Consider the following 14647-nt stretch of genomic DNA (forward strand, 5'->3'; position numbering starts at 1 on the left):
CCTCAAAATTAGTCTGAGGCAGGCTTCCCTCATGTAAACATGCTATCTTGATTTAGAGCCCCAGGAGGCACTGGGGAGGAAAAACTTAGAATGATCCTGGTGAGGGACTATTTTGAAATAGCAGGAGGGGAGCGTCTGCACATGACTTATTTCAAAATAGCTATTTCAGAATAGGCGTTATTCCTCATAGCATGAGGTTTACAGATTTTGGAATAAGTCCATTATTTCGAAATTATTTTGAAATAATGGAATGGCTGTGTAGACGCTCTCATTATTTTGAAATAACGCTAGTTATCTCGAAATACCAGTGCAGTTTAGATGCACCCTCACTGACCTATTGGGTAACCCTACACCCCTCATGTTTCCTCTTTCAGCCTTTGTCTATTGGGGTATATTTACACAAAGAAAATCTCTGGGTGGCCCTGCCAGGTGGCTTGGGCTGTGTGGTGGTTTCATTGCTGAGTAGATGTTCAGTCTTGGGACCAGTTCTAGAACCCTCTCATCTTCAGTGCCAGAGTCCCAGAAGCCTGAGCCAGCTGGCAGGAGCCACTTGGAGGTTTTCCTTTGCTGTGTACTGTAGATATACCCTTAATTCCTGCCCCAGAACTGACAATCTCTCTGCTTTTACAGTGGCCTCACTCCAGATTGAGTTCTCTAGGTATTACTGTAATACAAAGGGGAAAGATGACTCTTCTTGAATGAATAAAAGATTCTCCTATCAGCTGCAGTACAGAAGAGCCAAAAACAATTTAACTGTCCCCCCTGATAATCCTGGCTGGTTAGGGAGGTGCCTAATTTTTTCCCACCTCTGAAAGAAGGGCGATAGGTCCCCCCTATGTCCCAAGAGTGATGTGAAGCTTATTTAATGCACATAAGTCACTTAAAGATCCTACCTGTCCCCTAGTGGTGTCATAAGCTAGGTTTGGCCTCTGCCCCAGCCCATGGTTAGTTATCAGTGCAGTTGGCATGTGGGCAAAAATGTTGGTGCTTTGCCATTTACCTTTTAGCATTCAATCTTGAATCTTTACTAGGCTCAACTTGTTCCTGGAGCAGGTTGTTCCTAGGTGCAGCACAAGCAATTCGCTTCAGTGACATGCCATCACAAGGGTAGTAGGGAGGGAGGCAGAGCATTATTGCTCACCTCCTGCCCTGTAAATCAGGGGAGACTAGCTGCTCACTGCTGGCTTTTGCCCAGCCCCTAATAGGCTGTAGTCTAGAGCTGCATGCGCAAGGTACTGACAGACCCAGAACCAAAGTTGCTCTCAGCTGAGAATGGCTTGGAGAACAAGGATGGAAGCAGTGCCACACTTACCCAGCAGGGGGAGCTAAATGAAAGAGAAAAGGGTCCTGCTGCTTCCCCACAAGGAAATACTAGCCACTTGCCAGCCACCCTCCCAAGATGAGGGGCAGGGGCAGCAGGAGCCCCCAATGGGCAAAGAGGGGCCTAGAGACTCAATAGCTTGGTGTGTGGCGAAGGAAGGAGGTGACAGACCATAGTCCAGCAATGATAAGAGGAGAGACCTGTTGTGCTGGGGAGAAGATGAAGGTGTAATAGGCACTACCTCAGAAGACAAAACAAAACTGAGACACATGGGATGATCCTGAGGCTATAAAGCTAAGCCCCCTTACAGCTTTCCCCAGACAGCCCCCTCCGAAAAAGGAATGATCCTGAGGAAATCTGCACAGGTGGCAACCTTAAGTGTGGGGGAGAGAGAAGGGTACACAGAGACAGCCCGGTGAGCAGGGATGGATATAGGGCAGGGCGAGCGGGGCGGCTGCCCCGGGCCCCGCACTTCAAGAAGCCCCGTGCATGCGCCGTGGCAAAGGGGGGCCCCGCGAAATGGTCATCTGCCCCTGCCTGTTGTCAGTCCCCGTAATACACGAGGTTCAAAGGGATGCCGGAAAGGATGAGACCACAACTGGGGGCTTTAAAAAGCACAAACTGATTTTATTTGGATGGCGCCAGACAATCATCAGAACAAAAATTGAACAGATTGCCAGACAACACAAAATTCCCTGAGGCTTTTCTAAATCACAATAATTCCCAATAACTGCCCAGGGGTTAGGAACAGTTGAATTAACACTGGTATTGTCCATAGGGCTGATTATTTACACAACTTTATACAAGGAAACAGTAAAAACCTTAAACCACAACTATTTATAAACTAACTTAGTAACTTTTTAACCACTGTCACTTGACAAGCAATAAGGACAACTCAGAAATCAATTAGGATAGGGATGATGGCGGGGGAGGGGGGGGGGTTATACCAGTTCTGGAGACAGCAGGAACACAAGTACCGGTCACATGCTCATAAACGGTCTCCACTCGGGTCGACCAACTCGGAGTACACTCAGTAAAACTCGAGAGCGGGGGGTGCAAGGCGTCTGGGTGATCAGGCCAGGCGTTCACTCGATGCAAATCCCCAGTGAGAGAGGGGCTGCCTGCCTGTTTTATTGCCTGTGAACTTATCACCCTATAGGTTGGTTTTTCCTGCAGTGGGTGGAGTAGCAGGCCTGAGCACAAGTCAGCCCATTGGCTGATCTTTCACTGCAATGGGTGGAGCGAGCAGGGCAAGATTATTAATTTACATGCCCTTATATGGAAAACACTCCACCTCACAGACAGAGCCCCCTATACCAGCCTTAGAGGTATTACAGGCTATGGCTCCCTGCGATGGGCAGCCATTTCTGATGTTCTGTCTCGGACACCTGTGAGAGCTACAAGTGCACCACCCCAATTTGTGTGTGCATGTGGGAGGCAAAAGGAGAGATAATGGGGTCTGCACAGTGCTTCTGGTGTGAACGTTGGGTATTGAGAGCACACAGTGCCAATCAGCACATAATTGAGCCCACGTGACTGCCTCAGGGCCATATAGGTAATGTATACATCTTGCGTGCATGTGGCCCACATAACACAGAGAGAGCTGCATATTAGGGGTGCAAGTGACAAGTTGAGTAGCCACTTGACTACTTGCTTCCCTCCCCCTTCTGCCTCTGTATCAGAGGCAGCAAGGCAGGGGGAGCAAGAGATGGCTTAAAAGTCAGTTTCCCCCCAGCAGTGTTTCCGCTGTGTGCGGGGAGGGGAGACAGAGCTGCAGCGGTCCTGGAGCTACCCTGCTGCGGCTCTGCATTTTAAATATAGCTGGGCAGCTCTTCCTATATTTAAAATGCAGACCCACAGCAGTCCCAGAGCCAGCACAAGCCAGAACTGCTCAGTCCCGGCTCAGCCAGATCCGGCACCTACCCCCGCTGTGGCTCTGCAGTTTAAATGTAGTAGGAACTGGGCTGCTTGTGCACCCGGCTCCTACTACATTTTGAATTGCAGAGCCACAGTGGGGGAAACTCCTGGACCCAGCGTGAGCAGGGACAGAGCATCTTCCCTTATCGACTAATCATGTAGTTGATACAAATTGTAGCGACGACACAATTAGCCAGCTGCCTGCTTCTTAACATCTTTACTGCATATGCAGCCCAGAGTGATAAATGGATTGAGAGCCACTGCTCTAGGGCAAGAACAAGAGGAACAAAGGTCTGGGAGAGAGGGAGACAATCAGAGACCCAATGGACACAAGAGTCAGTCTTAGAGCAGAAAAGAGAAGACAATTTGGCAGGGTGTGATTGAGATGGCAACACACACTTTGAACACAGCAAAAGTCTCTCCTCTCTGTCAGTAGGATAGAGGTGAAATAAGGCATGGGAATGCAACTTGGGCTTTTTGCATTCTATTCCTGACTCTGCCCCTAAGTTTGTGTGGTTCTGGGCATATTATTGAACTCTTTTATGCAGCACTTTGCCCATCTGTCAAGTAGGGCTAGCATTATTACCTCCAGGCATGTGAGGCTAAATTAATTCATGTTTTTTCAACAGGTTAGACCTATTAAAGTGATATATTAAAGTATACAGATAATTCATATAAAATGTAAGATGCCAATGGGAATTACTGGGTGTTCCTGAAAACACCAGATGGCGATAACAGACGGTCTGGTCTCCCACTTAATAAACAGGTAGAGGATGCAGGAAAAGAATAGTTGCAACTTGGAGAGTAGTGAGAATCAGTAAAAATTTCACTTTTCAAAAAGCATCTGAACTGATCCAAAGATCAGAGAAGCTTCTATATACGAGAGAGAGCGAGAGAGAGAGTATTGCTTTCTGTTGTGCAAGGTCTAATGCAGAATATAGTTTTCAACACTGAAGTCAGTTCTGTATATGATTTTAAATGTAATTTTTGTACTATTGTTACTAATTTTTGAGTTCTTACATTGGGGAAAAAACATGTTACCTCATTGTTATAACGTGATGTTTCATGACAATGTCAACATGTTTCATGTTTCCTTTTTTTACGGAGGAATAAGGAATCTTTTGGAAAAGGCTGTATTTTCCGAAAGATCCCCGTCTAGACTGGCGCTTTTTTCCAGCAAAGCCCCGAGCCAGAAAAAAGTGGCAGCCATGTTTATGCAAATGAAGCGGGGGGGATTTAAATCCCCGCTTCATTTGCAATTGCGATGTGTCTAATTTGCATCCCTTTTACGGAAAAGGGATGCAGTCTAGACACAGCCTATCTTTTTAGCTTTAGGCTCAGAATGGGGCCTTATTATGTGTAAGTGAGACTTGGGAAATATGGCCTCAAAATGGTTTGTTTTTCTAAGCTTACTTTGTACTTTTGTAACATTTGAATATCAAATCTTCATCTCCCTGTTTTAGTGTTTGGAGGCCTGAGGAACTCAAGGATGAAAGTGGTATTAAAATAGGAAGGGAATATTGAATCTTTCAGAAAAAGCAGTTCTGTCTGGAATGTCAATTCAACAGATTGTGACATACACTCAAACACCAAAGAATTTTAAACAGTCTGCCTAACATCCCCTCCCTAGTTATTTGAAGGTTGGGAAACTTGCAGCTCAGATTTAAGTCTATTGCAATCTCCTTATTCCTGCTTTTCTCCAGCCCTACAGATCTTCCAGCAAAAATCAGAGAAGCCAAGATTCAAACAAACAATAAGTATTCTAGGGTACAACTATCTGGAGAAATAAATGTTATTCTTCTTGGCAGTTAGCCTTTTAAATAAAATACTGTTTTAGATTTCATATACAGTAAAACTCCAATTGTCCGGCATCCAGTGGTCAGGCACTCCTGATAGTCCGGCACCAACTGGAACCCTGAAGTGCTCCAGCCAGCCAGACAATTGGAGCCCCATGCACGCTCATGGGCCGGGAAAGGGGAGGGGAGGAGAGGGGAAGGGGATTATACCCCTGTGACGGGTCTGCTGAACCGCACTCCTCCTGGCCGGGGAGCGGGGTGGGTGGGGAACAGCCTGGCGAGGGGCAAACCCTTCACTGTTTTGCAGGGAGGCGGGGGAAGCCTCGCACAGCTGCCTGCTACAGGCCAGCTGGGGCTGCAAGCAGCAACAGCGGACTTGGGGAAGCGGCAGAGCAGAGCAGCCGGGGTGCTGCTGGGTTGGTCCCGCAGTGCCGCTCAGGTGAGGGGCGGCACTGCGGGACCAACCCGGCAGCATCCCAGCTGCTCTGCTCAGCCGCTTCTCCAAGTCCACTGCTGCTGAAACTGACGAGTGGCAGCCCCCCCACTGGAGTACCTCCTGATACTCCGGCATATTTGATAATCCGGCACCCCCTGGGTCCCAAAGGTGCCGGATTATCGGAAATCTACTGTAATAAAATCAACCTTCAATTCAGCAGAATGTGCACACAATCCTTCCAGGTTTCATACACCGATTCTCATGCTCATTTTCAGAATTGTCCATTGAAATTTCTTTTTTTCAAAATGTTGGCCGCTGTGCACAGTGCAGTGTTCCCAGTTCTTCTGACTTTGTCACGAGTCTCATGATAATTATTGTTTTCCTTAAAGCCCCAGCCCCTGGAGTTATATGGAGATGTGATGATTTCAGCCTTCATTCTTAAAGAAAAAATAAGTTCTAGGCCCTCGTGACTGCGGAGAAGTCTTCAAAATGTGACCCCAGTATCCCCATAAGGCTCAAAAAGCAGAAGGCAAATAAAAAGAACCCCAAATCTATTGTTTTTACATAATTTCATGATTAGAGACCTATCATATTCATGGTCCAATTTTATAAATGTCATGGTCATAGCATTTTAATAATCTTGAATTTCATGGTTTCAAGATATTAAAATCTGAAATTTCATTGTGTTCTAACAAAACATGAAGTTGTATTTAAAAATGGCAACATACTAACATGTAAAGCCCTCAAGACTCAATGTTTTTCAAACTGGGTCCTTATGCAAAATGGGAGGTCACAGTATTGATACCCTGTGGATTTGGAAGGGCCCTACTCATGACTGGCTTTAAATATGATTTTTGGTGATTCTGACTTATGATTTTTGAACATTTGTGGTTGGCAATGCTAACAGTGTAATACTGTAAAACACTGTCTCCTTTTTTTCCTCTACCAGCTACAAAGTGAGTGAGAAGGGGAAAGAATCACCTCTGGACTCTCTACGGAGGAGGAAAGGAGCTGAAGAAGAAACACAGTCTAGCACCCCATTAGCTCTGAGGGATGAATGAGATGCTTTGAGAGCAATCCAGTTTTGGTGTGATCCAGTGGATAAGGCACTGGCTGGAGAGCCAGGAGACCTTGGCTCTGATCCTGGACCTTGGACAAGTTTCTATCTGTTTCCCCATTTGTAAAATGAGGATGACATCTAATCTCATGACACACATTTTGAGATCTACCACTGAGAAGCTCTAGAGCCACCGGGACCACAGATGGGGCTGGGAGGTGGAGGAGGGCAATTGCCCCAGGGTCTGGCAAGAGGACCCAGGATCCCAGTCACCACTGCTGTGGCCCCAGGCTCTTTAAATCACTGCCAGCGCACTGTGTGGGGCACTCTGAATGGCTCTGAGTGGCTGCAGGGAGAGGAAGGGTGTGCTCCAGAAGGTGCTGAGGCCTGCCTGCCCCTCCCTACCCTTCCATCTGAGGCCCCGTCTCTTCCAAGAGCATGGAGCCAGCCTGTCTCCTTCCCCCCCAACACATACACACAGCTGGACCCCATGCCTGGCGAGGCTGTTGACTCCCCTGATAGGCACTGAAAAGTATAACGGTAAGCAAATGTTTTATTATTTTTATATGATTTTTAAGGGAAGACTTTCAAAAGTGCCACTGGCTTTCAGTAAGACTGGTGCTCATAAAAGCAGTAGCTATTTTTGAAAACATAGTTTAAGGAGTTACAATAAAATACACAGTTGTTCAGGAGGACTAGAGTGTGTTATAGATTTTAGTAGTACATAGCACAATTCATTTATGACAGTAAAATATTTCTGTCTATAAAACACACAGTATTGGCTATAAATTCTTCAATGTATTGCATAGTATATGTTCAATATAAATTGAGCCCACATTGCTGTGGGCAGCCTCTTGGAGAAGGAAGAATGAATTTGCCTATGACTCTTAAAGTGTCAATGCTGCCTCCAGTTTGTAAACATTATTAGCTGTGGAAGTTTGTATTATTGTAAAATATACTAAGTTCATGATACTAAGGAATGGTAGAAGGGAGAACAGCAAAATAGAGACAATTTCTGGAAGGCAGATTTTAGTAAACTCAGGGAATTGGTTGGTAAGGTCCCATGGGAAGCCAGACTAAGAGGAAAAACAACTGAAGAGGGTTGACAGTTTTTCAAAGGGACATTATTAAGGGCCCAAAAGCAAACTATTCCGTTGAATAGGAAAGATAGACAGTATGGCAAAAGACTGCCTTGGCTTACCCAGGAGATTTTGCATGATCTAAAAAATCAAAAAGGAGTCATATAAAAAGTGAAAACTAGGTCAAATTACAAAGGCTGAATATAAGCAAACAACACAGGTATATAGGGGCAAGATTAGAAAGGCAAAGGCACAAAACGAGCTCAATCTAGGTAGAGATATAGAGGGTAACAAGAAGACATTCTATAAATATATTAGAAGCAAAGTGGAAGACCAAGGGCAGGGTATGCCCATTGCACAGAGAGAAGGGAGAAACAATAACAGGAAACTTCAAAATGGCAGAGCTGCTTAATGACTTCTTTGTTTCGGTTTTTACCAAGAAGTTTGATGATGAAGGGATGCCTAACATAGTGAATGCTAATGCGACGAGGAGTCCTGTGGCACCTTATAGACTAACTGAAGTGTAGGAGCATAAGCTTTCGTGGCCCACGAAAGCTTATGCTCCTACACTTCAGTTAGTCTATAAGGTGCCACAGGACTCCTCGTCGCTTTTGCAGATTCAGACTAACACGGCTACCCCTCTGATACTTGAATGCTAATGGAAATGCGGTAGGTTTAGAAGTTAAAAATAACTTAGAAAAATTAAATATCTTCGAGTCACCAAGGCCTGATGAAATGCATCCTAGAAGGAGCTGATAGAGGAGGTATCTGAGCCTTTAGATATCATCTTTGAAAAATCATGGAAGTTGGGAGAGATTCCAGAAGATTAGAAAAGGGCAAATGTAGTGCCCATCTATAAAAAGGGAAATAAAAACACCAGCACCAGAGGAGAGAATCAGAGCAGGTGTGTAGAGGAAGGTGTTGGAAGAGGGGATGAGGAGGGGTAGCTCATATGAGCAGAGTGGGGCTACTGGAGGAGTGGGCACAGAGAGGAGAGAAGGTCTGGTGGAGGGGGGGCAGGTTGCAGGAGGCCTGAGGGCATTGAGAAGGGCAGGAGTCAGGACAGCAGAGGAGGGTTAGGACTGGGGGGCAGCAGGCACCAGGGAGATGATGGAGCAAGGGGAGAAGACATGGCTGCAGAGATAAAATGTAAAGGTTTATAAAATATTTATTAATAACTTGGGTGCCACAGTGGCACATCCAAACAAGCCACATGAATTCAGTACAGGTGCACAACACAAAATCCATTCTGCTTATGGGAGGAAACTCTTAGGCTACGTCTACACTGGCAGCTTCTTGTGCAAGAACATCTTGCGCAAGAACAAGTCCACACTGCCATATGCAAGCTGTCCTTTTGCGCGAGAGCATCCGTGGCAGTGTGGACGCTCTCTTGAGCAAGAAAGTTTCAATGGCCATTTTAGCCATAAGGGTTTCTTGCGCAAGAAATCCCTGCTGAGCATCCACACTGCTCTGTTGCGCAAGGGAACTTACACATGTTAGAAAAGAGTGTAGCTCTTGCGTGAGACACCCTCTCTTACCACACCGTACTGTAAATTTCCTTGTGCAAGAGCAGGCGGGCAGTGTGGCTGCTCTGTGGGATCTTGCACAAGAACGGCTGTACTTGCATAAGAAGCCGTGAGTGTAGACATAGCCTTAGAGGGAACACTTCCCCCAGCCTCTCTGCCCCCGAGTTAATGTCACACACATTGGGTTAATGCAGTTGCAGGATAGTTGCATGAGGGGGGCTTGGTGGGGGCCAAACTAATTCCTGTTGGTAGGAGGATGGTGGGAAACGTCCTTCGAGAGGGGTGACATGACACTTTTTACTTCTGGTCATGCCCTGAGCGTGTTACTTCCAGAGGCCTGGTTAATGGGGGCAAAGGGGTGTGGCTAATGGGGTTTGGGGCATGGTTAATGGGGGTCAGGGAGTGTGGCTAATGGGGCACCACCAAAAATTATACAAATCTGCTGGCCCCGGAGGAGGAGTGCGTTGGCTGCCTGCACCACAGGAGGTGTGAGTTTAGTGCAGGGTTTTCCTGTGCTGCGGGAGGGTGTATGTGTGTTGGCGGGGGATTTTTTTGTGCTGTGTTTTTTTTTTTTCTCTCAACCAAAATTGCTGTTGGGCCCCGTTGAAATTGTTCAAATTGGGCCCCGCACTTCCTAAAGCCGGCCCTGTAGAGGGGACATGATAGCAGTATCTAAAAGGGTGTCACAGGGAGGAAGGGGGAAAATTGTTCTCCTTGGCCTCTGATGATAGAACAAGAAGCAATGGGCTTAAACTGCAGCAAGGTTGGACATTAGGAAAAAGTTCCTAACTATCAGGGTGGTTAAACACTGGAACAATATGCCTAGAAAGGGTGTAGAATCTCCATCACTGGAGATATTTAAGAGCAGGTTAGACAGACATCTACCAGGAATGATATTATAGACAGTGCTTGGTCCTGCCATGAGGGCAGGGGACTGGACTTGATGATCTCTCAAGGTCCTTTCCAGATCTAGTATTTTGTGATTCTAGGTAAGAGGCTTGTGTACATTAACCAATTTTACAGATCTGAAATCACTTTTTTTTAAGATAATTGTTTTAAACTTTCAGTAATGGCAAAAAAGTGTCCCAAACCAATTTAACTCTGAACATTAAAATAGCCTATTTTTTAAAATGCAGAAATATTCCCACTTAAAATCTTTGGCTCTGTCTACAACAGATTTTTCCCTAAGATTTTCCGTCATGCAGCGCTATTGAGAGCAACATGGGAGTGGGAGGATAGACAAGGTGCTGGTATACAAACCACAATACTTTCTAACTCTTTTCAGGGCAGCTTTAGGTGACATTGTAGTACAAAATGCTGGCAAATGCTGGGGCACCTTGTCTGCATTACAACTTCCATATTTGATAGTGCTGAATTAATGGAAACTTTAAAAAGACCTAGTGTAGACAAGATCTTTGATTGTCATGGTTCAAGCCCATAAGCATATTCTTACAGAACTAGTCAATTAGCCCATTATAAGATGGGATTTTCAGGTCTTCTCTCCTGAGCTCTCTCGCTCCGTCTCTCTCTCTCTCCTCCTACTGCCTCCCCCCCTTCTCTCAGCTCTCCTCTGCATCCTGCCTCTCTCTCAGTCTCTTTCTTTCTCTTCTCCCTCTCCTGCCTCTCACTCTCCCTTTCTCTTCTCCTCCTCCTCCTGCCTCTCTCTCCCCTCTGTCTCTTCCCTTCTCCTTCCCCTTCCCTCCTGCTGTGGCACTTGGCTGAGTGCTGCCTGCTCAGCCAGGCTGCTGCGAGGGAGGGGGGCGGGGGGTGACGTACATGGCCAGGGGGCGGGGCCGTGTACTTCACCGCCCTCCCTTCCCCTCCCACTGCGGGGGAGCCCAAACGGCCCCTTGCGTTGCTGGCTCCCCCGGCAGCCCAGCTGAGGGGCAGAGCACTCAGCTGAGTGCCACAGCAGGAGGGGAAGGGGGCGGTGACATACACGGCCAGGGGGCAGGGCTGTCTATGTCACCCCCCTCCGTCCCCTCTCCTGCGGCGGCCTGGCTGAGTGGCGCACCACTCAGTGCCACGGCAGGAGGAGGAAGTGGGGGCTACACGTCCCCGCCCCCTGGCCGTGTACATCAGCGCCCCGCCACCTTTCCTCTCTCACTGGGGCTCAGCTGAGCGGCACAGCGCCAGCACCACTCAGCTGCGTCGTGGCGGGGGAGCAAGCAGCAGCAAGCGGCCGTTTGGGGGCCGCGCTCCCCATGAATGGGGAGCGAGGACCCCAAACAGCTGCTTGTCACCCGGGGCCCAGCTGAGCAGCGCTTCTGCTGGGTCTAGGGTTGCCAGGTGTCCGGTTTTCTACCAGACAGTCCGGTATTTGCACCGTCTGTCGGGTAGAAAAACTCAGAAAATACCGGACATGTTGAATGTCTGGTATTTTGTGAATTCCCAGCTGGGTGCCGGAGGGAAGCCTGGCGGGGCGGGGGGGGGAGGGAGAGAGACTGGGAGGCGGAGCGCTTTTGGCTTTGGGAGCCCTGTGATCGCACGCAAAAGCCGGGAGGGAGGGGTTGGGGTAGGGCGGGGGCCGGTACTCCCAGCCACACCCCTCCCGCCCGGCTTTTGCATGGGACCAGACGGTCCCAGTGCCAATTGTGGCCCGTCTTCCAGCTGGGAGCCTCTGCCCGGCTTCTGCTGGCAAGTAAAGGGCGTGTCTGCTGGGGGCGTGGCTGGAAGGACTCCGGCTGCGGCCAGTGGCTGCACCCCCCTCCCGCCAGCTTGGCTTCCCACTCCCTCTTCCTGCCAGCCAGCCCCGTGGCCCCTGGATACCCCCCCGCCAGCCCTGCTTCTCACCCCCCTTCCTCTGGGCCCCCCCATCCTCCCCTCCAGCCCCACAGCCCCTGATCCCTCGCCAGCTCTGCTTCCTGCCCCCCTTCCAGCCGGTCCTTCCCTCCCCCCGCGGACAAGTGTGTCCGGTTTTTTAGCGGGGTCTACTTGGCAACCTTAGCCGGGGCCCAGCTGAGCGGCAGGGGAGCAAGCGGCGGGGGAGCAAGCGGTGGCAAGGGGCCATTTGGGGGCCGCACTCCCTGGGGCCCAGCCGAGCAGCGCTCGGCAGAGCCACCACGGAGGGAGGGGATGGAGGGGTGGGGCGCTATATATATGATAGTTACAAATTCATGTAAACTTCATTTATCAGTGTATGAATTAACCCTGCTGTCCCTGCTGTGAAGATGCACAAGGTATTTTGCAGACCTTCCTGCTGTAGAAGGGAACTTTTCCCTTGCTACTAAACAGAGCCCATAAAGTAGGTGTAAATCGATGCTTAAGAATGTCAGATAATTCAAACTATCAAAAGCCTGAATGCCTCAGCATGTGTGCACATACACACACAAATCAATAACAGTACACGTTGTTTAGTTATTTTTACAGTTTAAAAGGTCATTAATATTGTAAGTTAAATAATGGAAGCACATTTCTGGCATTGCTCTAGCTTGCAGTCATTCAGTGGAATAATGATGAACAAGCAGCTGTTGCAACAGCAGGAAGCACCTGGCTTTTTCTCAGCTGTGTCCTTGTATTAAGAGTTCTTACACTGTAGGCATATTACTTTCAGTTCACAGGGTGGCAGCTCATGGAATACAAGAAGTCTTTGCAAATCTCTAGCTAGCAGCACACTATCTGTTGGATTTGTACAACTAGCATGCATTGGCCACCCTTTTTCCTGTAATTCCACTCCCAGTCATAAAAATCATCATTCTTTCATTGTTTATCATTGAAGTGTTCCCATGACAACACTTTGCCAGAGTTATTTTTGCAACTACACATACATATATTCAAGGGAGAATCATTCCCACAAATGCATAGCAAACCATTGTACTGAAATATTCACTTGGCAGTAGAATAGAAGAAAAGAGTCTTTTCCAGAGCTGGACACAGCTGCTCATCAGTAGGCAAGAAGAAGGAAAATCGATTAAAAAATGATAATTAAGGAAAAAATCAGTGAAGAGGTGAATAAGCGCCCTTTATTTGTGGAGATTAGGTTGGGTCTACATTAGCATATTTTCTCCAGAATTCTCACCTTTGGTGCAGCTCAATTGGCAGTAGCAATGGTGGGATTGCACATATAGGTGGTGCTCTGATGTTTTATTCCCTGTGCCATCTCTGCTCAAAAATGGGGGCCTGGCCACAGTGAAACTCCCACTGGAAGAGCTACACCTGCAGTGGTGCATATTTGCAGGAAAATGTGAAGTGTGCATGATAAGTCTGGCTGCAGTGAGACCTGGAGAATGTCGTATTGGTTGAAGAATGTAGTAGTGGAGGGTAAACTGAGTGGTGTTGACTCTCCGTCTTGAAAGCAGAAAAAAGGAAATGACGAGAGCAAATCGGCATTGAATGGTGTTTATAAAGGAAGTGCAGGGGGAAAAAACTGAAGTTGCTTGGTCCCCGTGAAATATTTTCAGTGCAAAAACTTCCTGGAGGTATGGCTCTGTCTGGATTCTGCAGAACTTGGCACAATACCCTCTCGGGGGGCATTCTGGAGACCACAGATGGATCCAAACTGGTCGTGGCTGTCCATGTTTGGGTAGGGCGAGGAGGCAGTCAGATTAGTACACCCATGCACTGAGACCCCTCACAGCACAGCCCGGGCCCATAGCCCAGTGGATGTGTGCCTGGGGCTTTTGCTTAGGCCGTGGCCGGCTTGGGGAAGGGGCCGAAGCCCCTTGCTGCTCCTTTGGGAAGACAGATCCGGCCTGGCCGCAACCAGCCCTTGTCCCGCGCTTTTAGCGGCTGCGCTCCCTAGCGGCGACAAGGGTGAGCCGCGTTGCCTTGGCGCTGATGCAATCGGACCCCTCCAGCCGCCGCCGCCGCCGCAGGGAGAAGACTCTCGGCTCCTTCTGCTCCGTGCGGCGACGTGTCCCAGCAGCCAGGCGCTGCATTGAGCAGAGCCTGGTCGCCCACCGAAGGGAGCGGGGGCCGCGCCTGGGGGAAGCTCTCCCTGCCTCGTTTGCAAGCCACTGCTAACGGGACCAGCATGATGAAGGTGAGCGGAGCCAGCGCGCTGCTACCCCGTGTCTCGCCGGGCGCCCATCCGTTGCGGGATGCGGCGTGGCCAGCAAGCAGCCACGTTGTTGAGCGGATTGGGCTTTGGTGCTTCGCCAGGGAGGCTCTGTCCTCGCGGGCTTGATTGTTTCTGGTCCAGAGGCAAGATGTGCGCGACTCTCGTCTCCTTTGTATTGCTGAGCTGCAGGCAGCATTGGAGAAAATACAGAAGGGGGGGGGGAGAGAAATCTTTTCAATCTGGCACGGTGCAAGGGAGAACGGCGTGTTACCGGCGCGGCTTTATTTCTAAGATGGGGCTCTTAAAAAGGGATAAGTGCAGCAGAGGGGAAAAACCTGCGAAGGGTCCGGTCTGCTGACAGGCAAAGTGGAGTTTAAGTGTCCGGGCGCTTATTATCGCTCCCAGCTTTGCAGTCGTGCTAGAGCTGGATCGGGGAGCCGGGCAGCCGAGTACAGTGATGGCCCTAGTGGCAGTCGCAGGCTGCAGCCCGAGTGAATGGAAACTATCGTATTTACG

The 14647-nt window shown here is 48.7% G+C and overlaps 1 protein-coding gene across 1 annotated transcript in view; it reads left to right on the forward strand.

The window, feature by feature from the left end:
- The first annotated feature begins 13404 nt into the window (after nucleotides 1-13404).
- BCAT1 (branched chain amino acid transaminase 1) overlaps nucleotides 13405-14647 on the forward strand; it is a 102713-nt gene continuing 101470 nt past the window's right edge. Inside the window, exon 1 of the mRNA XM_006121274.4 lies at nucleotides 13405-14113. Within this exon, the coding sequence (XP_006121336.3) occupies nucleotides 14105-14113 (9 nt within the window). The 5' untranslated portion in view covers nucleotides 13405-14104. The remainder of the gene's footprint in view (nucleotides 14114-14647) is intronic.

This window comes from Pelodiscus sinensis, chromosome 1 (assembly GCF_052426305.1).
Source record: "Pelodiscus sinensis isolate ZL-2025 chromosome 1, ASM5242630v1, whole genome shotgun sequence".
NCBI classification, from domain to species: domain Eukaryota; kingdom Metazoa; phylum Chordata; order Testudines; family Trionychidae; genus Pelodiscus; species Pelodiscus sinensis.